Source organism: Mus musculus, chromosome 12 (assembly GCF_000001635.26).
Source record: "Mus musculus strain C57BL/6J chromosome 12, GRCm38.p6 C57BL/6J".
Taxonomy (NCBI): Eukaryota; Metazoa; Chordata; class Mammalia; order Rodentia; family Muridae; genus Mus; species Mus musculus.
The window spans coordinates 103,567,843-103,593,898 of NC_000078.6; the positions used below are offsets into that span (position 1 = coordinate 103,567,843).

Below are 26,056 nucleotides of genomic sequence, written 5' to 3' on the forward strand. Positions count from 1 at the left end.
AGCATTTTTTATATTTATCTTATTTTATGTATATGAATGTTTTATCTGCATGTATGTATGTATGTGTCAGGTGCATGCCTGGTGCTCTTAGAGATCAGAGGAGGGTATTGGATTCTCTTTGAAAATGAAGTTACAAGTAGTTCTGAGCCACGTGGGCTCTGGGAGTCAGACCTGGGTTCTCTCCAAGGGCAGCTAGTGCTCTTAACCACTGAACCATCTTCCCAGCTCAACATTCTGTTCCTAAACTCCTAGTTTTTGTTGAAGGGAAGTTGTGTTTGTAGTGGCAGTTCTCCACTTCTGTCTCTATTTTCTCTTTAGCAAATCTTATAAATCCATGCCTTTAAATTCATCTATATGAAGTCGTTTACTGTCTAACTTTGCTTTTTTTATTGCTGTGATGAAACACCATCACCAAGAGCATCCTAGAGAGGAAAGGGTTTGCTTGGCTTTCATATCTGGGGTCCTAGTTCATTCCACTGAGGGAAACCTAGGCAGGAAACTGGAGGCAGGAACTAAAGCAGATGCCAGGGAGGAGCACTGCTTACCTGCTTGCTTTCTATGGCGCTCAGTCTGCTCTGTTATACCAGCCAGGGCTGACTGCCCAGAGGTGGTACCACCTCCCATGAGTCATTAATCCCACATCAATCATTAATCAAAAATGCCCTACAGGTTTGTCTTCATGTAATTGGATGAAGACATTTTGTCAACTGAAGTTCCTTTCCCCAGATAGCTCTAGCTTGTATCAAATTGATAAAAATCTAACTAGGGCACTAGATGAAATCTGTCTATATAGTGTATATGTCTATATAGTGTATTGTTTGGGAGATCTATTTATGTCTCAAAGCCATTTCAAAGTCAGAAGACCTAAAGCAGATGCCATGAAATTTCTTTATTTTGATGTATGTGCATTTAGGTGCATTTCATGTTGTGTGCGTATGAGAGAGAGCTGAGGGAAGAGGTGGAGTGGTAAGTTGGCAGGAATCAGATCTCTCCTTGTGCCACATGGGTCTTAGGGAATCAAACCCAGATAAGCAGGCTTGCCATTTCTCCAGGACCTGGGTTCCTTCACTCTCCTCTATCCTAAGGTGTTTCAGGGTTCTCCTGGCTTAAGAGTTATCCAGGTAGTCTTCTTATTTTATGTTATAAATACATCTTGAATGTATCCACTTCCCACTGCACTGTGGCCATGCTGGACCTCCGGCTGTGATGGTTTGCTCTGGAAAGCTGCCCTAGTCCTTGCTTTCCTTTTCTAGTGTGCTGTCTCTCTACTTCCGATTCCCTTTCAACTCTTAGTAGGGCAAGACACTCCTAAGCATTTAGAGCTGGGTGTCTTCTGTTTAAAGCTCTGAGGCTTTGCCTCACTGAGCTGCCTGTTCACCACTGAAACAAACCCACATCTTGGCTCCAAGCATGGAGATTTCTTTTCAGTCCTCTTGTTCAGCAGGTTTCTTCACACTCCCTGGTGCTGCCTGCTGGGGCTGCCCTTTCCCTGGCTTCTTGCTTTCCTGCCTCCTCCTGTCCCACCCTCTGGGTAGGTTTTCCTTTCTCCCCACACAGGTTGTTACATCTCAGGAGAGCGTTCTCTGACTCCTCAGATATTACCTCTAGGGCTCTCATGGTAACTTGAACTTCTCATCCTTAGCTCTTAGCGCACTTTTAATGGTAGAATTGGCAGTATTAGTGAAATATTAGGTACACTGCTGGTCTTGGTTGATTGCTGATTCTCTAACAATCAGCATAAACTTTGAATGTGATTAGCTAGCTATTTCTTGAGTGTTCAAGTGTCTGTGAACAAGAGTCATTTGAAGGAAGATAACCAGACCCTTGACTTTTCCCAACCACTCAGAGTCTGATTCTGGTCCTTAACAAACGTAAATGAAATTAAAACTGTCAGCTTAAGAATCCGAGTCTTGAAAACACCTGATCTGAGACGAAATGAGATAGAGTCAAGATGGAGGTGCCTCAGCATTCTCTGCCCTCCTGCATCCTGGTTCATAGGCACCACAGGCACCGCAGGGAACAGCACTGCACCGTGGAAAAGCTCTGCTAGTTAAGATCAAAGTCCACAATGACTTGATAGCGTCAGCTCAGCACAGTATGGGAGACTCCTTTCTTTGGCAGGGGTTCTCCCTTCTCTGACATTGTCCAAGGAATTCTAAGCCCCCTATACACACCCCTACCCTAGGAATGTCAGGTGGCCTCAGCTGGTTTATAGGGTCAATTTCCTTTCTCTTGACAAAACCTGTCAGTACCTGACATTCCTGAAATGCTTCCCCATGCTAATGAGGCATTCCAGGTATCTTAAGTCTCAGCCAATTACCTTTGCCCATCTTAGATGTCCCCCGCTCTCAGTCCCCCAAAACGTCACAAGCCTTCAATCATTCTAACTAAAGTTGATCTGATTACTGACTGTGGTCCCAGTGTGGTTTATTTACCGTAAGCACTCACAGGGCTTCCAAACTCCCTGTTTCATGTCTCTGCTTCCACACTTCCATCCTGACCATGAGGTTTGCAAGGTCCTGGCCATCAAACTCAATCTGAAGGAGCAACTTGAGACTTGGTTCCATCAGCACAGACACAAGCAGGAACATCTGTGAGCATGTGCCCTACCTTACCTGACTAGAATGGTGGTCTACTCTTGTAAGGTGTTTGACTGCCAATGCCTGTGTTGTGGGTCTGGGCTCACTCAGAGATTCACTGATCTGACTTAAATTTTGGTTTTAGTAAATTAGACAATTTTTATTAAAAAGAGACTGATAGGACTAAAACAGAGAGACTTCCCTAGGCATGGCCTGGCTACTATTAGCCAAAGGATTATAAAGGGGCTGTGTGGGGTGCCAAAATGACAGTTTTAATTTTGGGGATCTAAATTAATTCATATCCTGTCTGGGTGCAGGCAAGGCTTGATTTTATAACAGACATCCAGCAGGTGCGTTGGCCATCTAAGCAAGTGTTTCATACAAAAGTAGAACTCAGCAGTTAGCCTGTTTAATCTTGTGACCCATTACCATGTAGGAATAGCTGAGGCAGTGAAATATTTTGCAACAATCATTACATTTTTAAGAGTGGCCCAACTACACCGGAAAGTGGTTTCTCTTGAGCCAGCAGACAAGGTACACTCAAAGTAGGAGCAACTTCCTCATGGCTTTTACAAGCTAAGAACAATTTCATTTTTTACAAGCTTAGCAATCTTAGCAATGTATCCTCTAAAACATAATGTTCACCATCACACCTGTAGTAAGAATGGAGGACTGGGCCTCTTGCCGTCCGCAGAGGCATCCTCCTTACTGCTTAGAAAACAGAGCTGCCTTTACTGGGGTTGGGAGCACAGGGCCTAGAAGTAGTCCTCCAAGGACACTGGACACCTCATGCCATCCCAGGCTTCATGCTACTCTGGAAGCCTTGAGGAGGCTCTAGGTCTTTACCTGGGAAACTGGGTACCAAGGTGGAGATGGCATATAATACAATGAACTGGTCTTCAAGGATTCATGAATACTTAGACAGGGTGTCCTCAGACCCACAGGGCCACATCTGACTCCCCAATCTGCAAATGCTTGGTTGCAGTGTTCTTCTCTTTTGAGGAGACTCACATGTCCCAGGCTGGCCTTCACTTAGTATGCTGAGGGTGACTTCTTATCCCCCTGCCTCTACCACAACAACTAGTTCTTGTTGTTTGTTTTTGTATTGGCCAGAGATTTGGAGTCTTTGCCTCTCAGATGCTGCCCAACAGATCTCAGCATTATGAGATTTTGATTGTTTTGTTTTTCTTATGTGAGTTTTTTTTCAGAAAGAGAGTGAGCGAGCAAGCGAGCGAGAGAGAGAGAGAGAGAGAGAGAGAGAGTTCAGTTATCTGTCTTTGCCCCCCCCCCCCCCTTGAGGCAGTTTCATGCACTGCCTTGCCCTCGTTAGCTTTTTGTTTTTTGATGCTTTCCAACATGCTTGTTAGGGACCTGATGGGCTTCATTTCTCTCAGTAGCAGACTGATAATAAAATTATTCATAGAAACTAAAAAAAAAAAAAAAGATTCTTAGACAACTTTAGAGAGAGTTTAGATTAGAAAAAATATGAGTTAGGAACATGCTATTTCCATTTGCTTATGGAAATCACTAGGCTTCTGTTATTTGCTCAAGAGAACAGGTTATTGCTTTTCCCCCACAAAATATTTAACTACTTAAATACTTTACGGATCATTTAAGATGGTTATTATAGCTACCGAATCTGTTAAGTAGGTCATTTCTTTCATAAATACATTCTTTGCAAAGTGTTGAATTGTTATTTTAGATTTTAAATTGAAACTATAAAATCAATGATTCTGTCTCCTCTTCCTCCTTTTTTTTTGGTGGCCCAGTATTTTTACATGACAGGACATTTATTCACTCATTTCCAATAGTGTAACAGTGCCCACTGCTGTTCCCGCCACAGAAAAGTTCTTGGATGTTGTCTGTGTACATCCTTGCCAACCTCCTCCTTAATCACTGATGTGCAGGTTTAAAGAAGGGCTGTGTGCGACTCTTCTGTATTCTGGCTTATGGGCTGCAGTGCATTTCCCTCTCTACCTGATTTGCTGTTCTTAGCCAGCTCTCCTCTCCATCTTCCTTCTTGTATGGGATGAGGGAGAGAATGGGGTATGGGAGAAAATTGTTACAGGCATCCTAGAGTTGGCATGTTCCAACTATTTGCAGACTTAGTCTTTTGTAAATGTTATACTCTATAAGAACAGAGCTGCCACCTACTGCTAATTCCTGAAATTTTCCACCTTGACTACCCTTAATTCCCCAAATATTTAAGTTCTTATTTTCTAAGTTAAAAGCAATCAGTAATGTAATGGACTTTTCAATCTTACTTAGTAATTTTAGAACATGGAAATCTGGGATACCTGCTCATTAGGAAGTAAGTCCACCAGGAGTCTGCCCATTAGGAATAAGTTACATGACGCTTCTGTCTGTTGCACATTGTGAAGAGATGTAATGCAGGTTCACTGGGGACTGGTTTCTCCATCTCTACAAGACAGGCAGCACACTGTTTTATGACATACTAACTAGAGTGGATTACAGATGTGCCTAGCACACTTTCTTTCCTTCAATAGAACTAGTTTTAAACGAGTTGATGCAGTATCTAATTTCATTTTCAAAGAGTTTAGGCTGGGCTGCCCACCAAGCCATAGTATAGAGTAGGAAAGCTAGCTGGCCTTTAGACACTCACTTAAGCAAATGAAGGAATTTGCTTTTCAGTGTCTCCCAAGGTCTATGAGAACACACACTTATTTATCCCAAACGTGTTTGTCCAAAGGGTGTGACTCTGGAGGAAAACACTTACTGGTAAATATGAAATGTATTCTATTACATTTTTGAAAAATATGTTTAGATATTAACTGATTTCATTTTTTAAAAAAGCAGAGATGAAATCTCTTGGTCTGTGCTGGTTTCTTAACAGTGGACAGTCTCAGATATTGAAGTCAGAACAAGAGAGAAACATAAATTATGATAAGACTTGAGGATTTTTCAAAAATTAAATGCAAAATAGTTAGGGCAAGTAGTTGCTATGGAGTCAAGACTAAGTCATAGAGTAAGAAGACAAAGCTGGAGGCATTTCTTGTTTCACTCTGCACGTAGTGTTTCCTCTGTGCAAACCCAGGACTTTAGTGGCCAGGAAGCTGCTCTTGGAACTCAAAGGCAGACTGTGTGAACCTGAACGCACACTGTGACTCTCACAATCTATAAAGTCTTTTCCATTTCTAAATAAAAGTTTTGCTTTTGAAACCTGTAAGTCTGTATATTGGCCACATCGTTTTTTTATTTTTTTATTTTTTATTTTTTATTTTTTTTCCATTTTTTATTAGGTATTTAGCTCATTTACATTTCCAATGCTATACCAAAAGTCCCCCATACCCACCCACCCCCAATCCCCTACCCACCCACTCCCCCTTTTGATACATCGTTTTTTTAAAATGTGTTCTTTCCATCCCAAATTGTTAGTATGGGATAACGTTTATTCTTGAAACAGCAAAACACTGGTGGTAGGAAAGAAGGTTTGTTTTAGAGCCTAATTATAACCTCTGCATTAATGTGCCTTGTTTTCTCTCAGCCAAAGACTTTTAAACTACACAATTGATGGTTAGATGAGAAATAAACATATACATAATCACATTTGTGTGTGTGTGTTAGGTGTGTGTTAGGGAATATGACATTCACACTTTCATAGGGTGTGTTCTTTTAAAGAGTAGAATGTATAACTTTTACTTTCAAAGTGATTTAAAATAAGACCATCAGGGAGGACTTGGTTTTAAAATGGTATCAGAGTCCAGCCTTAAGAGAGCTCAGGGAGCCACCATATGGAAATCTGGGCAAAGGAGGATTTGCGAGCAGATATTGTATGTCATCCAACAACTTGGACTTCCAGTGAAAGGGTAAGCCATAGGGGGATTTGAGCTAATATTTGAGAATCTCTCTGGCTACCTAGTAGAGGATAAGAGAGATAATGATGGATCAGACAGGATAAAGGTTATTTGAATAATTAAATATGGGTTGAACTAGGGTCATAGTGGGAGAGGTAACAAGTGATGAGATTACAGATCTGTTTTGAAGGTAGGTCCTTTAGATGCATTGGGTAATAAGAGGGAATAAGGAAATAAAGAGAAGCGATGGATGATCGGAAGTCTGCAAATTAAGATGCTGTAAAAATAAGAGTTGTCATTTACTAACAGAGATGAGGAAGATGGCAGGAAGCATAGGTTTTTAGGGCAGTGATTCTCAACCTCTCTAATGCTGTGACTCTTTAATACAGTCCCTCATGTTGTTGTGACCCTAATCATAAAATTATTTTTGTTGTTACTTCATAACTGTAATTTTGCTGTATCAGAATGTAAATATCTGATATTTCTGATGATCTTATGTTGTGACACCTGTGAAAGGGTTATTTACCCTCCAAAGAGGTGGGTCTTGACAGCAGTTTTAGGAAGAGACCAGCGAAGATATGGGCAAGGTGATGTTCTTTCTAAAAACTCAAGGGTAGTATAGAGAAAGATACTGGACATACAGTGGTCAGTATTTAAATGCTCATTGCATAGTAAGTTGGTAAATTGTACAAATAAAAGCTGTTTAAATGATATAAATTTGTATGATGATCATGTTGTAATTGACTTTTATTATATAACAAAATAATGCCAGAAAGGTTAGTCTTCCTAAGATCATAAAACTGAAAGTTAATGATAGCAAGTATCCTGACATCCTGATAACTTTGTTCTGTCAGCCACAAAACTGACACGTAAGTGAAATTCTCACTATTTTCATAATTGAGCAAAAAATGTTATGCTCTGCCTTCACATTGCACACTCATCCCTAAAAACCAACAGGCTTCTAGAGATAAGTGTAGTTATTTTGATATTTGAAGAAGCTTATTTAAGTTATCTTTTAGCCTTTGATGTATTTTAAGTATATATTTTAATGTAGGCTTTAAATTTGAATATGTGTGTTTAAATTCTTTAAATGCTATGAGTGTAATTTATTGTTTAAAAACATCTTTATGTTTAAGAAAATCTTTTAAATTGTTTATTTCATGGTAATTTATTCTATTATCAGTTATATCAGGTGGGAAAGGGGGGGAAGAAACTACATTTCCACTTTTTTGAGAGAAAGGGTATCATTTTGTAGCTATGGCTGGCCTGAACTTTCTATGTAGACCAGGCTGATCTGGAACTCACAGAGATCTATTTACCTCTGCCTCCCAATTGGAATTAAAGGTGTGCACCACACTTGACCATTTGCACAATCTTGAGTATTTTCCTTTTCATGTTAGAATAATAATGTTTATTTATTTATTTAGATGTTTTCTATTTTTAATTATGTGTTCCTGTGAGTATCTGTGTAGGGTGTGTGCATATGAGTGAGGTTACCTTCAGAGGGAAGAAGGACCCATTGGATCCTTGGAGCTGGAGTCACGGGTAAGTGAGAGCTGCCTGACCTGGGTGCTGGGAATTGAACTCAGGTCTTCTGACAAAGAAGTACAAGCTCTTAAGCACCGAGTCATCTCTCCAACCCTTATGGTGTTTATTTTTGAAACAGAAATACAAGAAACAAAAATACATGTGATTGAGATTTGACATTGTTGTGCTCAGCAGGATGACATCTGCATATTGCCATTAGCAATGTCAAAGTTCAAATCCACCAAAGAACTCTGTTCTTTAAAGGTTTACACATGGTTTATCATTTTCATCCTGTAAATCAAGAGAATGTTACCCATTGTATAAATTCTTAAAACATTTAAAATTTCCTAGAAATTTATCATCTAACGAGTTAAATATTAGAAACAGATTAATATGATTCTCTTAAGAAGTACATATCTTTAAAGGTTGTATTTAGTGCGTCCATAACCTTGGCTCTTATAACATTACTCTTCTGACCCCTCATCTCTGTAAATAGCAATTCTTTCTGCTCACACAGGAAGTCCTGCATGTCGCAAGCGTGGAGATGCAGCTAACGGCTGCAGTGTCCTTTTTGACCATCCTTCAGGAAGAATCAATGTCAGTCCACACCTGTGCACACTCCTTCCTGCAAGTCATTCTCCTGCACCTGGAGCACAGGGACACAGGTCAGGGCCCGCATGCCCGGTGACAGTCGTTCATGTTGTCTGGCCAGTGGTTGTGGGTCATTTGCCGCCTGTGGGCCTGATGCAAAGGGCCGAGCTCCTCCAAGAAAGATCCCTGGGCGGGAACACAGTAGTGCTTCCCCAAACCTTCCCTTCCTTAGATGTTTTCCTTTACAGCTATGTTCATGGGATGATCATACAGCAAGAATACCATATGTCTCCCTCAAATTATTTTCCAGTATTTAAAAATTTCTAAAGTTATTCAAGACAAAACTGTAGAAAATGACTTAGAACGATAATAGTAATTTTTATTTGTTAATAAAATGGGATTGCGGCTGTTGATAGATGAGCTGAGAGTGCTTTTGCCCCTGAGGTGTTTAACCTAGCATGTCGCATCTGTGCCCATTAGGTGTCAGCAATGCATGGCTGGAGACACTTCTCTCCGCAGTAGAATTATTGCCAAAAGAAACCCTGAGGCATGAGGTAATACTTTTTTTTTTCTTTTTGTAAATAGTAAGTTGTGTTACACTTTTTTTTTTTTAAGAAATAAGATTGTTTCCCATTGTGAAGACAACACATTCTCATTTCAGAAAACTTAAATAATTCAGAAAATGTAAAGAAGAAAGATAACGTATACTTGTGTAGTTGGCTGGTTTTAAGTTTCTGAGTAGTTGCTGTGTGTGTGGTTGCTGCTTGTCACACCCGTGATTAGATGAAATCTGAACATGGCTACTTTTCACGTAGTGTCATTTTCCTGTGTGTAGTTGCAAATTACTTTACTTATTAAATGATGGAAGCCATTCTCAGCCTTCTGTTTTACTAGCAAAATATGCCGTCTCTGTAGAGCTTTTCAGTAGCTCTTTAATTATAGAAAATTAAAATTTAATTGTATAAAAGTGGCGTCACCTGGCAAGGGGACATTGATATTCTTAAGCTCTTCACTAAGTATGTGAAATACAGTTACTCTGAGATTTTATTGAAAATAGTGTCCCACTGGAGTGTGGCTCAGGTGATAGAGAACTTGCTAGCAGGCACTAAATCCTGGCTTTGGTCCGGGCATGGGGTCATATGACTGTAACCCTGGCACTCAGGAGGTGAAGGTAGAAAGGGGAATTCAAGGTCCTTCTTGGCTAATTGTGATTCCAGTTTATCCTGGGGCATGTGAGACTGCCTGGAAATCAACAATTAAAAATGATGTTCTCATATAAGTTGGGAGGCTAAAGGCATGAATACATTTTAACTGGAAATTTCAAATTATACTGTTGACTACTTTTTCATTTATTTTATCTAATTGGTTATATTTATTCTTTAGGAATTATGTGATCCTGATCTTTAAGCACCATTTATATATACTATCTCTCTGCCATCCTTTCTTACATTTGTATATATTTCTATAAAAATTAGTCCCAGTTGGTTTTTGCCTTTTAATTTTCAATATGGTTCATTTTGTTTCTCTTGAAAATTTTTATTATAAATTAAGATGGCAGACTAGAAAAAAAATGGCAAATCTGTCCTCTAATGAAATCACTTTGCTTTCTTTAAACATTCTCCTTGTATGTATTTCTTTGCAAACATGCCATGGTAAAAAGTTATTCATTGAAATATCCTCCACAGATCTCCTTGTGTCTTTGTCTGCATTAGACTTTGCCATTCTATCACAATTCCAAAATACTCTCTTTAAAACAGCAACTGTTATCCAGTAATAATAATGTGTACCTGATGGCAAGTATCTAGACATACCACACAGTGTGTACCTGATGGCAAGTATCTAGACATACCACACAGTGTGTACCTGATGGCAAGTATCTAGACATACCACACAGTGTGTACCTGACGGCAAGTATCTAGACATACCACACAGTGTGTACCTGACGGCAAGTATCTAGATATACCACACAGTGAACTGCTGAGTGCAGTACTGAGGTGTGCTCTTTGTGGTTTTGAAGAATGCTGTAACCGTGAGTGAAGCAATTGCTACTCGAGAGTGCTTGGCGTCTTTAGCATGTGACCTTTAATAGAATCGTTGGCATGAGAAATAGCAATGTTAAAAATTAAGGAAATAGTATGAGAATGACAGACCACTATTCTTAATTCTTTGCAGTGTGCCATGCTGTTAAGTTTCTTAGTGTCTAGACTATGAATAATATAGCACCAGACTTTGGTCTTTATATTCAGATAACCGAGTTTCCTGAATAGGTTTTCCCCCCTGTAATTTGAGAATAAATATAGAATTCCATGTGAAATAAAGTTCAGAGTATCTGGTAACTAACTTGTTTTTCTCTGTTGAAAATGTGTATTTCATGATTACCCTTCATATGCCTCGGACCAGTGCAGAGCTTGCCCTGAGCTTTGCCCCAGTGTTTTGTGTCTCATTGGTTTGAGTTGCATTTGTCACTTGCCAAGAAGACAAAGAAAGTTATTATTATTAAGAGTGGCCATGTCCCTCACCTATAATTCATGTTCTTTAACAATGTTTAAACATGAAAATGTTCATTGAAGAAGTTGGTGTTAGCAAGAGGAGTGCATAATTCTCTGTCCATTGATTCTCGAAATCCTTTCCTTTTAGATTCTCAATCCACTTGTTTCCAAGGCACAGCTTTCCCAAACCGTCCAGTCGCGTTTAGTTAGCTGTAAAATTTTAGGAAAAATAACCAACAAATTTGATGCCCATAGGTGAGTATTTGTGTGTACTTTTGTTTCTTTTATTAAATTGATTTAAAAACATATAGTGCTGTATTAGCAATGGTTACTTTTGCATTATTCCACATTATAAGCTTAGCCATTATAGCTACACAAACTTCTCAGACAAGAGTCTACTTACTGGAAACATTTCTTCTCAGTTTCATGGGGTTTCGTGGTTGAGTTAAATTATTCTCCAGCTCCCGTCCTAGTCTTCCCAATCCCACACTATGGTTTCTTGGGAGGATAAAATAGGGTTATCTTGGGACTTCAGAAATTGCATTGCTATAGCTTTCTGAATTAGCTATGAACATTTAACTGCTGGTACAAAGTTAAGCATTATCTTTAACAAATACTGTAACTAATGGTAATATCCATTAGTAAAATTATATAAAGTATAAACAATATAAACTGAATTCTTATGTTAAATTATATTAGGTTAATAAGGTAACTCATGGTTTTAAAGAACTGTTTCTTTAACAATTTCATATGTATACATGTATGTATGTACACACATATATGTATATAACACACATATATATACCTATATATACATATATACACATATGTATGTATAATGCATCCTTATATAGCTAACTGAATGTTCCTTTACCAATCCCTTCCAGATACTTCCCCTTCTCACTTTTCATTTTCTTTTTCTTCTTTTAAAAAAAGAATCTACCATCTACCATCTTGAATTAGTGCTGCCTGCTTGCACATGGATGTGGGCAATCTATCCACCCACCTTGAAGAAAATGACCCCACATCCCTTACAAGTGACTTCTCAGCTAGGGGTGGAACCTCATGTGTTCCTCCTGTCATTGCTGGAATGCTGTTTGGCTTATTCTTATGCCAGTAACCAAAGCTGCTGTAAAATCATGAGTACAACATCTATGTCATATCCGAAGACAAAGTTTATAGCATATCTCTCCCTATTCTGTTTCTTCCATTCTTTCTGGCCTCTCTTTCGCGGTGTTTCCTGACCCTTGTCGGGGCTGTCTAATCTATGGTTGAACTCTCAGCACTTTGACCAGATATGAATCTCTTGCACTGCTTCTCCCACTGCCATAAGAAGCATCTTTCTCAGTTGAGAGCAGCACTGATGTATAGGTGTAAGCATAAATTCTTAGAAGGCAGCTTGACAGCTGTGCATTAGCAGAGTAACTGTTGTAAGTTTCTACCAAAGGCCTAGAGCATCCCAGCACTGGGCTTTTGACAAGATCCACAGTAAGAGTGGATTCCCTCCTATTGAAGAGCACTAAAACCCAATCAGAAAGCAGTTCATTACCTCCAGAACAGTCATGCCACTATTGCACAGTAGTCACATCTTGCCTCACAGGTCTGTATTGTAGCTTCCAAGACCAACACTTGTGCTGATAACTTTTCTCCACTAGTCATCTGCATTGCATCTTTTGGCACCATGAAAACAATCCAGTAGGGTGAAGTTTTCACGTCAGTTCTGGCTTGATTTCGATAGAACAACCAAAGCATGTTGTGTCTTGAGTAGTAGGGTCTTACTATATAGTTATATGAGCAGCCAAGAACAATATCAGTAATAGGGAGACAAGGTTTTTATTCAATAGCCCATATCTTCTAAGGAAAAAAGTGTTGTGTACCCTTGCAGGGTGCTGCCATTCAAACTCTTTTATAAAAATATGTATCTTAAGCACCTGATTGGCTTTTCCAAAGCTTCCCCACATAGCCTTACCGAGTAAGCCTTCTATTGCTGGGAAGAGATGGGGTGACCTCTACACAACTCTTAGAGAAGACAGCATTTAATTGGGGCTGGCTTACAGAAGTGTAGTCCATAATCATAATAGTGGGAAACGTGACAGAATGCAGGCAGACATGGTGCTGGAGAAATAGCTGAGAGTTCTACATCTGGGGCTAGCAAGGGGAGGGGGCGCAGAAACTGGGCTTAGCTTGTGATTTTGAAACCACAAAGCACACTCGCAGTGGCACACTCCCTTCAACAAGGCCACACCTCCTAACCCTTCTCAAGCAGTGCCACTCCCTGATGACTGGGGCCGTTCTGATTCAGACCACACCCCTTCCACCTCTCCTTCTATTCCCTGCCCCAACCCTGCTTTCTAGCTTCCAGATTTCTACAGACACCCACATTAAACATACAAATCTAAAAATCCCAAGATGTTCTCTCACATAAGTAGTAATTTGAGATTTGTGGATTTTAAAAGATATTAGTCTAAAATGTCCAACCATTTACATGTTTCTTTTCTTTTCTTTTCTTTTCTTTTTTAAACCTGTCTTCCTCAGCATTAAGAGAGAAATACTTCCCCTGGTAAAATCACTCTGTCAAGATGTGGAATATGAAGTTCGATCTTGTATGTGTCGCCAGTTAGAAAACATAGCTCAGGGCATTGGGTAAGTGTCCGTCCAGGTCCTTACGCTGCACAGTGGCATTGCCGGAGTGTGACACACGCACATCCTGCTCATGTGTTTCATGAGAGTCTGCTGCTCTTTATGTGCTGTCCTCACGTGATCCTAGCTGGCCTCTCCTGGTGTGTCTGCGGTAGGAGAGAGAAGGGATGGATCAAGCATGGCAGGGGATATTCAGTCCATGCCAGCTTCTTCTTCTCATCCTGGTCACTCAGTCAGAGTTCTGAGCAACCAGATCCAAGAAGGGACCATGTCGCAGGAGAAACCATACCTGGGATGTAGCTGAGCTGTTCTTTTGGTTGACCAGAATCTGGCTGAAGTTTAGGTGTTTTAGGTAGAGTTGCTGTTATCGAAAGCTTGTTGTATCCCTATGCAATTCCAGGCTCTGTGTGCTCCTAGGTTTGTGGCTCTTCTTGACCACTGGGGACAGGAAGCAGAAGCACAGGACAGGCAGTCTACACTCTGCCTAAAAGCAGATCCCGGGTCAGAGTACAAGTAAAGAAATCTCTGAAAATCATCTTGGGAAGTGATTTTTGTTTTAAGGATTCTAAAGCATTCAAATATATTTAAACCACCACACCAAGCATATTCAAATTAGTCTTCCCTAATTAATTCAGGATTATTTCTTAAGGACTAATTTGTAAATAAAATCACAGAGAATATACTCAGCTTCAGTAGGTTCGAATACATTTAAACCAATTTTCTTGATCTTATGTACACATTTACTTAGTGTTGAGTTCTCTTGTCCCGTTAGAGACATAACAGTAGGACTTTTCTCGGTGTGGTAACAGGAAAGTGACGGTCCCTCATGGCTGCTTGTGCTGGTCAGTTTCCTGTTATTGTAACAGATGCTGTGACAGCTTATGGAGAGAAGCTTTATCTGGGGTCGTTATTTGGAGGTTTCCGTTTGAAGTAAGGCTAATGATCTCTTACTTTTGGGCCTCTAGGAGACAGCACATGTAGTGGAGAGTGGGCGGAGCAAAGCCATCAATTCTTGACCAGGAAACAAAAATGAGGAAGAAGGTGCTGTCTGCTTCCAGAACACATCTCCAGTGTCTGGAAAACTCCCAGCATGACCTCTGTCTTAAAGTTCCCACTGCCTCCTTATAATAATCAATTTAAAATAATGGTTTTGGGCTCTAGTGAAAAGAGTAAATTAATTATCTACTTAACATTATAAAAGTTCAAATAAAGTTCAAATTAAGAACTATTTAAGAAATTAAAATAGGATAGAAAAATTCCAATGTATAGTGAATAGTTGTACAAATCACTCTCTTGAGTTCAGAAGAGAAAGATAAGCGTATGAATGGCTTTAGAGGTATGCTGTTAGATCTGTGGTAGGGAAGAAATGTCTTGTACATGCCCTGCTGAGGTCAAGATGATGCCCGCGTCATACAGCAAATGCAGCAGTTACAGAAATCACAGCAGAAAACATCATTCAAGTGACGGAACAGTTTGCTCTGTCGAAGTCTTTCTGTTTGCTGTTTTTTTAAATTCTCTCTCTTTTTTGACTGACAGAGCCTCATTTTGTAATCTTTGCTGGCCTGGAATTCACTGTGTAGACCAGGCCCGAGCTCCGCGATTCACCCAACTTTTAATTTTTTTGAGACTTATTCATTTGTTATTTATTTAGTTAGTTATTTATTTCGCTAGTTAGTTTTATTGAGACAGAATCTCAGTGTGCAGCCCTGGCTGGCATGGAATTTGCTTTATAAACTGGGTTGGCCTTGAACTCACAGAGTTCCGTCTGCCTCTGCTATTGAGTTGTTTCATTGTTTGGTTTAAACTCTGTTAATATACTATGCGGGGTATATTATATGCGGTCTTCTGTACTGTATAGCAGAAAGGCTATATCTGAAGGCTCCCTTTCATCAGTCCAGGCACTTGTTTGTTAGCAGTAGAGATGGGCTGCTGACTAGGGACTGCTTGTGATTAGCTTCTAAGCATTGTTTAATCTATAAAAGCATTTACCAGCCCTTATTCTTTTAGATTGAATATCCAGTGTTGTCTACCATTCTTTTGTATGGAAAGTAATTATTTTAGTAATGTCAAATGCATGTTAGATAATTAGAAAAATAACATGCCTCAAAATCTAGATCAAGTGATTTTGCTTCTTCAAATACTGATAATACATTTTTTTCTTAACTAGCTGGATCATTTCCTGAAATTTATTTAAAATAGAAAATTATATAATTTATAAAGCATAATATATCAAATATCCTAGTTATTAAAATTTCTATAGTTAGCAGTAGTTCACAGGAGATATTAGAATTGATTTAATCATTATAAAATTAGTAGTAGTATTTCTTCAATATTTTTAAATCTTTGAGAATTTCATACAATGTATTTTAATTTTATCCCCTCCTAGCCCCCATAACTCCTCCCATATCCACCCTGTATTTCTTATCCCCGTGGCTGCCTTCCTCACCAGGTGGCATGCGTGGGGACGAGAGCAGGGCGCTGGGGCCAGCTGGGCTGCTCGCTCAGTTGATTTATTAGAGTCTGGCTGCAGGTTGCTGCTCTGACTTAGCTTCTTCTACTGCTTCTTGTGCAGGGCAGAACTGACAAAGAATGTGGTGCTTCCCGAACTAATAGAACTCTCTAGGGACGAGAGTGGCAGTGTGCGGCTTGCTGCTTTTGAAACCTTGGTTAACATGCTTGACATGTTCGATACAGGTAAAACTGCGTGTGCAAGCATCTTTATTTCTGGAAGTCAGTTTTCCATGTTTTCCATTGCTAGCAGGGAGCAAAGGCTGCTTGAGACTTGTCTGTGAAGTGTAGAGTGTATGGGTATTCCTCTTTAACGTCGTATGTGCTTCTGCTCTTACCATCATGGAATTTGTGCTACTTTGTGCTTCCTACTTCTCATTTCTCTCATCAGAACATGACTGGCATATGTAAAAGTTGAAGAATTTGGCTTGGAAAGCAGCCCTTAATTTCCTCAGCTAAATGATGTTAAGTCCTCACGGTAACATGTCTAAATGACTATAACATGATTATAGCATGCCTGCAAGAGTTCTTTCTTAATAATATTTTAATGCCAGAAGGCTGGCATTAAAATGCCATTGGAGGAGAAATTTGGAGTAGATAATTCAGTGGGGATATGTAAGAAAGTATTTCTTATCATCATCCTAACCAAGGCTCAGAACAGCTAGCTGTCTACTAAGCATGGACCCAGACCTAGATTGATGCCGGCTCTGGACAAGTAGTTCACCAGTGGATGTTAGCCCACAACAAGGTAATGCTTAGCGGGTCAAATGTTAAGACTGAGGTGTGAAAGTCAACTGTGTAATTGTAGGCTTGGGCTTACTGGGACTAGCACCATTTGATCTGAAATAGAGCCTCTGAAAGATTATTGCAGTATAGATGATGATTCTGTATAAACATTTCAGAGTGGGCATTGAGGTGATATGATGAACCACAGGTTTCTTTGCTGGTTTGTTCTTCAGGTTCTAAGACTTGTTCTGTTACTCAGTAGCTATTGTATGGATTTCCTTTAATAACTGGAGCTAAGGCTCTGAATTGTGGTGGTAATACAGTCATAATAGCATGACACCCATGCCTCCATTATAACTTTTCACCCCTCAGTACTGTTGCATGTCTGATGGCTTAATCAACCGAGGGAGTTTTCACAAGTACCTGGAAGTGAGATTTAAATATTGCTATCATATCAAAAGCATATGGCCTAAGTGGATACATATACTTAACTGGTCAACCTTTAAAGACCATCTAAGAAGTGAAATTAACATGAAATTAACTAAGAAGTGAAATTAACATCTAACAGTGAAATTAAGTAGACAGGCTAGATTCAAGTTGACTTTAATAAAACCAATATTAAGGTTACAGTGTGGCATGAGAGGAATATAAAAGAGAACTCAAAGTTTACTGGACCTGCTGCTATCCAACTACTTAAATTGAAAATGTTATAATTCTTCTGGTTATTCATACTCAGGACACCATCGATGCAATTGTTTAGTTGTGGTGACCCTATGTTCATTCCCATGTGGCTCCTGTACAAGTCCAAAGTCACAGTTTCTGGTGATCTCACCCCTTGCCTCCAGTCCCTCTATCACGGCTGTCACTAATGTCTCTATCATTAGTCTAGCAGAGAAGTTTTTCTTCTTCAGCATGTATGTGTCTTAGATTCCACACTGTAATGTCAACAACTGCCTCTAAACTATATATTGTTCTGTTTTGTTTCCCAGATGACAGAAGTCAAACTATACTTCCCTTAGTGAAATCGTTCTGTGAAAAGTCTTTCAAAGCAGATGAATCCATTCTGATTTCTTTATCATTTCATTTAGGAAAGCTATGCCATGGACTCTATGGTACGTTACATGGGGGTTGAAAGCCTAGCTGCTCTTCTCTTTTGCCCCTACTCGTTTTGTTCAACTTGCTCTCAAGTGTGCGCAGCCTTAGGAGAACTTAGATCTTAGCAACATAATTTAGAGCACATTTAGAAATGATGTTTTCACGGATGATACCTTATTTGAAAAGTCAGTAAGTGCAGCCCACAGAATTTCTGGGCAATTTGTATCTTTAAGATTCAGCATGCTAATAGAAGTTCAGGACATTAGCTCTTCATACTCAGAGAGAATAACTTTAAAAACCATTTCTCGAATGACAAATATAGCAGTAGTTCAGCTTAGAATGTAGGCCAGCACTCAGGAATCATGTTATTAGAACATATTCTTGGCTTATTGTGATCATAGAAGAATTAAGCTCTTATCTAGCATAGTAATATACTTAATGTGGATTGCAGACATCTGGTAATTGAAAAATGTTTTACAGTGTCCACTAAATCCCTGGATCTGAGAGAGCTGATGAGTGTGGAACTATCCTGTTGATGAGTCGTATTTCTGATCATGTTGGCATCTTCCAGGCTATGTTCTTTAGCTCCTTCTCTGTAGATAGATGTACATTTTTTCCTGCAAAGACTTTAAAACATATACCATAAATACACGGCAGTATTTTAAGAATGGTCCTGATAATATTGGCATCTTAGTTCTCTACAAGCTGTAGAACAAATGCAGACATAATTCCAGTTTTCTGTACATATTTTTAAAATTAAAATATTATTAATATTTATTTTGATTTTTTTAACTTTTATTCTTCTCTCATACATTATGTCCCAACCAGAGTTTCTCTTCCCTCCACCCCTCTCAGCCCTTTGCCCTCACCTCCCCTGACCCCCAGATCAACTCTTCCTCTATTTCCCTTCAAAAAAAATCTTCCTATACATTATTAAAGTAAACACAAGGTGAAAAACTATGACCTTCTAGCTTTCTTCGGCTTATTTGTTTGCTCGTTGCTGTAACTATGAACCAACCATCTGTAGCCATTTTGCTTTAATATTTTGTCCTAAACATTTTTGTTGTACTCTGAGTTCCTTTAAAAATTTTTTTGTTTGCAACTGAAATGCTGGACTCAGGTTTTACATTTGTTTTAGGAATTTTCACTCCAGATCAGCACTTGAGATTTTTGGAGTTTTATAAGAAACTTTGTACACTGGGTTTGCAACAAGAAAATGGCCACAATGAAAGCCAGATTCCATCCCAAATCGTAGAGCAGGAGAAGAAATATACTTCAGTACGAAAGAACTGTGCTTACAACTTTCCGGTAATAAAATACTTGCTTATGCTTCTTGGTCGTTTTGATTGTGGCATTAAAACATATGAGTAGGGTACATTAAAATATTGACATCTCTGCACTTGTGTTTAGCACTGTGTCTAACTGAATAGATGTATTAAGCAAATTTTGATGCAATTTATATTTCTTTGTATATATTAGAATTCTATTTATGCATTTGGTTTTTACAAGCAGTATTTTATTAACATGTTTAATAGGCTGTGATTTCCATGTTAGTGAGATGGTTTTATCAGGTATTGATGCATGTTTTTCTCTCCTTCCCATTCATCTCCTTCACCTCCACTAGGCCATGATTGTTTTTGTTGATCCTAAAAACTTCCACATGGAACTCTACTCTACATTCTTCTGCCTTTGTCATGACCCTGAAGTGCCAGTCAGACACACTATTGCTATTTGCTTTTATGAAGTAAGTCTAAGAATGAATGCCATGGTGCACATGTTGATGCTCTCTGTGTTTTAGATATTCTCTGTACTGTGTTTACAGACTTGTTAGAAGATAGAGACTCCATATGTCTTTCATGTTACAGTTTTAAGTCTTATTTTAGAGTTCCCATAATTCTCTTTTTAGTGTGTTTACAAAATCCATTTACATAAATGCATTATATTCATTTATTCATTGACCTATTTTCAGAGTATTTAAACTAAATATTTACCTTAAGCCAGACACTATGATAGCTATAATTTAAAATGACTTGTCATATTTATACTTCGCCCTTATGCTTAAATAGTTTTAGGGTAAATGGAAAATTGAGTAACAAATTATTTACACATATTGCTTTTACTGCAAGTGAAATTTTATGAGCACAGTGTTTAGCTACAGCTGTACAGCTTTCTATAAGTTATGTGCAAAAACAAACTTTTATGGTGAACATAGTTAACTTTTTTCATCTTTGAAGTTGAAATTAGGGACCCATTTCTAAGAAAAACAGTAAAACCACATATAGGTAGCAGTGGCCAAGCATATGTCCACTACGTGTCTTGTCGTTGTGACAAGCTACCTGACAAAAGCAACTTAAGAGAGCTTAAGTTTTATGTTAGTTCACAGTTTGGGGCACAACCCATCATGGTGGGGAAGCCTGGTGGCAGGAGCAGAAGGCAGCTGTCCATGTTGGGGCCACAGTCAGGAGTAGGGCGTGCTGCTGTCAGCTCCTCTCATTTATTTAGTCCAAAACCCCAGGCCATGAAACAGCGCTGCCCCAGGCAGAGTCTCCTAGTCTGCTTCTCTGTTGCTCTAGTAAGCACCATGACTCAAAACAACTTGTGGGAGAGACGATTAAATAAGGCTCATACTTCCAGATCGTAGCCCACAATGAGGGAAGTCGGAGCAGGAGTTCAGATAGGTGCCTGAAGCAGAAAGTATGGAGGAGTGCTGCTTCTTGTGCTTGCTCTGTGTTCTCTCAGCTAGCTGCTGTCTTACACAGCTCAGGCCCACCTGCCTAGCAAATGGTGTGGGCTGGATCCTTCTATGTCAATAGCTGCAGGCCTGTCTGATCCAGGCAGTTCCTTAGCTGGGCTTCCTTCCTCTTCCATGGTGACTCTATGCTTAGGAAGTGGACAACTGAAGCTAAGATAGGAGGGGCCTCCTACCTCAGTTAATCCAATCTAGAAATTCCCTCATAGATGTATGCTGAAGTTTGTCTGCCTAATTAGTCTAGGTCCTGTCTCATTGATAATCAGTATTAACCATCACAATATATAAGCTGTAACTTGTCCATTCAAAGTAGTCACATGATGGCCTCTTTATAATTGATATGATAAAATATTTTTTCCTTATAAATCCTATAGTAAATTCTTATTGTCAATAGGAATATTTCATCATCTCTCTTGCACTGTATCCCATGTCAAGGCAGTACTAGATTAGCTGAGAGAGTGCACAGTATTAATAACATCATTATAAATATTATTTAAGATACTTTGGACTATTGAGTCATATTCTTTGCTTCTTTAAAATGTCACCTTTCTGGGGCTAGGGAGATGGCTCAGTGGGTAAAGTGCCAAATTGTGAGGATTAGAGTTCAGACCCCATGCAAATCTTGGTGGGCAGGGCAGTTGGCCTATAATCCATGCCCTCAGGAGGCAGAGAAAGGGCATCTCCAAAGCAGGTTAGATAGGTAAACTAGATGAATCTGGAGCAGTCCTAGGTTTAAGTGAGAGACCTTTGCTATGGAAAGTGGAGAGTGATCAAAAAAGACACCCAACATACTTCATATGCGCACGTACATGTGAATATGCATACTCACATGCACCCACCCAAATATATGGAAACATGAATAGCAATGAAAGAAAATTTAAAATTAAACTTTCTGACATTGATGAAATACATATTCACATGACAAAGTATAGGAAATATTCCACTTAAATGACACAGTTATTTAAAGCAATTCCAATGCTACACAGTTAGTTGTGTCATCTCTGTAGATTGACCCCATAAAAGCTTACTTTTGGAGGAGGAAAGGGACTTCCTACTGGAGCCTGCAGGGCATTCGTTCATTTAGGTTGATCACCATGCTCTTCAGAGGAAACTGCCCAGGAGTGAGGTTTATGCAAACAGTAGTTTCTCTTATCTCCTTTGTTTATTAATCTTTGATTTTAGTTTTATTTTTGTAGCAGACAAAACAGTGTGTGCACACACACACACACACTTACGCACGCACACGCACACACATGCACACACGTACGCACATCATTATTCCTGTAATAGGAATACTGTGGAGATGGTTGTTTTATGTATTTATGGATATCCAGTTCTCATGTTCTCGCAGTCATAGCTAATGTGCGTAGGCTAAGGGTAAGGTTTAGATCCCTCAAACAGGGCTTATTTTTGCCCTTTAAATAATGAAAACTCACCACTGTGCTTACAAGATTTGATAATTACTATATCATAATTTTATTCTGATTCTCCAGAAATTGTCATTTTGAAAAGAGTTCAAACAACTTAAAACAACCCAAAGTGAAAGATTTCAAAATACTCTCTTTATTCAGGCATCTTCCCACCCCAACCCCTGTAAACAAAACTTGACTCAAACCTAGTATGTTATATCTTCCTTTTTCACCCTTTACAAGGTACAATACAAACTGCTGAGCTCATGTGTGTGGGTTCTGAGTTTGGTTAGAAGAACCCTACCAAAAGCATTGGTCTGGACCTGCTCAGACCCTGCCAGTTCCTCTCAGACTGAGGACAGGCTCTGACAGCGAGGAGGAACACTGTTGGGCCTTGTTGGGGGTTACTCTAGACAGTGTCACCAAGGCTTTCAGTTCTCTTCTGTCTTGGAGTGGGAAGAAAAGCCTGTGTGTCTTGGGTATTCTTTAAGGCCGCTTGGTAGCTCTGGGACTTTAAACTGCGAATGAGGAGCGGGCGGGCGGCTGTGTGTTGTTATGGGCCTGTGAAGAAGTCCTGGCTCTGGGAACCCATCTTTTGTAGGTGCCCCCTCCCCACGCACATCTCACCCTGTGCCCACACATGCTGTCGTGGCAGGAAACACATATATGCAGCTAAATTTACTAGAAATTAATTTTATAGTTTTGTTGTTGCTTATATTTATTTTAGAAGTATTTAAGAATGCAGTTAAAATATATATTTTAGTATTCTGTAGTCTCAAATCTGAGCGATTTCATTGTTGTGTTTTAGGTATCTAAACTTCTGAATTCTGGAGTACATTTAATTCACAAAGAGCTGATAACATTGTTACAAGATGAGTCACTGGAGGTAATATGAGTTCCCACTCTGGCATTTATTTCTTTTATGTTAAGCTAAATTATGTCAGTGCCTGTGTCACTGTGTCATTGGCAAAATCTTAGAAATTCAGGCTTTTAGTACATCTGGTTTTAAAATAAAGGTATGCATTGTTTATTAAGGAAAATTGGAAATGCTAAAAAGTACACAAAAGAGAAGCTTCAATGAAAGCACTGTTGGTATTTGTTACAGTTGTGGTTTTCCAGCCAGGCTGCCCTTTTCTATTACAGGTTTTACTCACACCTGCAATCACAAAGCCTTCCAGAATGGTGCCCAGTGTTGTTCTGAGAGTGTATTTTATCTTGCACATAGACTCATGAAGATTTTGAAATTTTTCCATCTGATGCTGTATTTGACATATTCTATTCACCAAAGTGACTCAGCCTGGGAGGCTTAGCTACACCACCGGATATAGACTCCTTTCCAAAGTTGGAAGGCAGTTTTGAGTATGTTAGCTTTCTCCAATTTAGATGAGTAGAAGTGACACTGATTAATTTTTTTCTAAAAAGGAAAAAATAATACTAACACCAAAAATGTTGTTTGGTCAGTAATATTCTTTCTATGTATAAATTGATTTGTGGAGTTAACTAATTTAGAACATAGACAGAAACCATTATAAACACAATCGATATCTCTTTAAAAGGTTCTAGATGCTCTTATAAATCACCTTCCAGAAATCTTGGAACTTATGTCTACTGGTGGAGAAAACAGTGTTCAAGAAAATAAGGTAAATTCCATCTTTCAAGAAAGCTGGGTGTTTGTCATCTTATTCTGCATGGTGGTTGTGAGGAAACAGCAGAAAAGCGTGTGAGAAACATTAAAATCATTGTTGCCCTTGGGCTGTCAGTGTCCAGCCCTCTGTGCACTTGTCAGGATGCAGGGATGCAGCCAGTGCATCCCCAGCCAGCTTTGAAATTTACATGAGGGGTCTTGAGAGATGGCTTAGCAGCTAAGAGCTCTACTGATCTTACAAGTAAGGACCTGGGTTCTATCCCAGCATCCTTATTACACAATGCACAGTCACCAGTAACCGGTGCCCAAAGGAATCTAATGCCTCTTATGGCTTCCTTTGGCACTGAATTCAAGTGCATCCCCCCATCTCCATGCATATAATTAAACAACAAAAAGAAATATATATATATATATATATATATATATATATATATATATATATATATATATATCTGTGTGTGTGTGTGTGTGTGTGTGTGTGTGTGTGTGTGTATCTTTACATGAGTTAGTTATGCTATGAAAAGGAAGGATGGGTTACATCCCAGCTTTGAGCCAAATTTGGCAGGATTACCATGAGATACTGACAATTGATTGGAAATATCTTAAGCTTTCAGTTTCTATTCTGTTATTAAGGAATTTGGAGCCCCAAAGTCCTAGGTACCATGTACCTGTATTTTCCCAGATGGTGAAGTGACACAGGAATAAGATCTTCCAAGTTCCCAACTCTTTTTTCCTCAGTTTGTCTCCTGTGCTTCTACTGTATGGGTGACAGTAGATGAGTGTAGATAAGTTGAAAGGGTCTAAAGGAAAGCCCTTTTTAGACACAGAGTTTCTAATCATTGAGTTTATTTTTACAAAAAGCATACAAGCAAGTAAATAAAATAGCACTTGCTGCACAGCCATGCCTGTGCCTGTGAAGGCTGCCAGTGTGAGCTACCCTCTACAGTTACTACATAGTAGTTCCAACTCCCACAATTTTTATTAATGTCTTTGGAATTTGAATTCATAGTTTCAGTATTAATTATTATTATAGCATAACAAATAGAACAATAACTAAGAATTTAGAAGGTCAAGCTTGGCTAGAGTGAAATGTAAGGAAGTGTGTGCTAGTTAAAATAGTTGTCTTGGTAACCAACCTGATAACTAACATGTCAGGAAGAATAACAAGTCCAGGCTCTAGAGAGTTCATTTTCTGGTGCCATTTTTACTCAAGCAGTTTTTCAAAAATGTTAGACTCTGCCTGATAACTACCACTCAGTGACAACTGAGATGCCTTCTAAACTCCAAAGTCCTTCCCTGGTGTCTGTTTACTCCAGGCTGCAGTTGATGGACTTAGTCACCATCACTTACTCACTGCTCTTTCCTTGGGTTTCTTCACAGTTTTCCTCAGTGCCAGACTTGATTCCAGCACTCACAGCTGCTGAGCAGCGAGCTGCAGCCTCCCTGAAGTGGAGGACCCACGAGAAGCTGCTGCAGAAGTACACCTGTCTGCCTCATATCATATCGAGTGACCAGATTTATTACCGTTTCTTACAAAGAATGTTCACCATCATGATGACAAATGTGAGCACCGAATTCCCAATTGTTTTGAAATTGGGAATAATCTTGTCATTACCAAATTCTTCACTTTTTCAAGCTACAAGAATTTCAGTTCCTATTAGCTTGGAAGGGTAACATTTCCCCAGGTCCCGAGATGGAGAATCAAGTCTCTCCTCTGCTCCTCTGATTTGCCCTCTGATTGCCTTTTCCACCATTTAGGGGGAACTTACCTCAAACTTTTGTGTCATTTTTAGAAGCAGTGTGTGGCTAGCCCAGTGTGCCCTCATATTACCACATAGCTGAAGATGACATTGAACTTGTGATTCTCCTGCCTCTCTCTCGCCAATGCTGAGATTATAGGTATATAGCACATGCTTAATTTATATGGTGCTGTGGGTTGACTCAGGCCTTCATGCATGCTAGGCAAGTTCTCAACCTACTGAGATGCAGTTCCTGCCCTTTACCTCAGACTTGGTATAATTCACTAGAGAGAAAGATTGACAGGACTCTGTAATGTCAGCTGGCAATGAACTTCTGCTTTGCTGTTTCTTCTGCTCTCCCCACATCAGCATCTCACATTAGTCAGGCCTTTATTCCCAAGACTCCCTGCAGGCCCCCTTAGTCTGGTACTGTGTCTTTTGTAGTGCCTAAGGACAGTTACACTGAAAGCATGCAAGCCTTGGTGTAGAGTCTTCTGTTCAAGAAGAGGAGTAACAACTTGCTCTCCATACAGCTAAGTGGGAC

At 39.4% G+C, this 26,056-nt stretch overlaps 1 protein-coding gene across 12 annotated transcripts in view; it reads left to right on the plus strand.

Moving 5' to 3' along the window:
• Nucleotides 1-26,056, plus strand: part of Ppp4r4 (protein phosphatase 4, regulatory subunit 4) — an 81,590-nt gene that overhangs the window by 35,593 nt on the left and 19,941 nt on the right. For 10 of the 12 annotated variants that reach the window (XR_003950088.1, XR_001780496.2, XR_381552.3 and 7 more), the window contains 11 exons: nucleotides 8,439-8,586; nucleotides 8,993-9,066; nucleotides 11,150-11,256; nucleotides 13,537-13,644; nucleotides 16,214-16,335; nucleotides 17,865-17,987; nucleotides 19,109-19,278; nucleotides 19,595-19,714; nucleotides 22,937-23,014; nucleotides 23,685-23,768; nucleotides 25,154-25,336. Coding sequence is in view for 9 of the 12 variants with exons in the window: in XM_011244194.3 (XP_011242496.1) it covers nucleotides 8,439-8,586; nucleotides 8,993-9,066; nucleotides 11,150-11,256; nucleotides 13,537-13,644; nucleotides 16,214-16,335; nucleotides 17,865-17,987; nucleotides 19,109-19,278; nucleotides 19,595-19,714; nucleotides 22,937-23,014; nucleotides 23,685-23,768; nucleotides 25,154-25,336 (1,317 nt within the window). In the remaining 3 variants the exon portion in view is untranslated. Of the gene's footprint in view, nucleotides 1-7,866; nucleotides 7,940-8,438; nucleotides 8,587-8,992; nucleotides 9,067-11,149; nucleotides 11,257-13,536; nucleotides 13,645-16,213; nucleotides 16,336-17,864; nucleotides 17,988-19,108; nucleotides 19,279-19,594; nucleotides 19,715-22,936; nucleotides 23,015-23,684; nucleotides 23,769-25,153; nucleotides 25,337-26,056 lie in introns of those variants that run through there. The other 2 variants (XM_030246962.1, XM_030246963.1) reach the window with 2 other exon arrangements.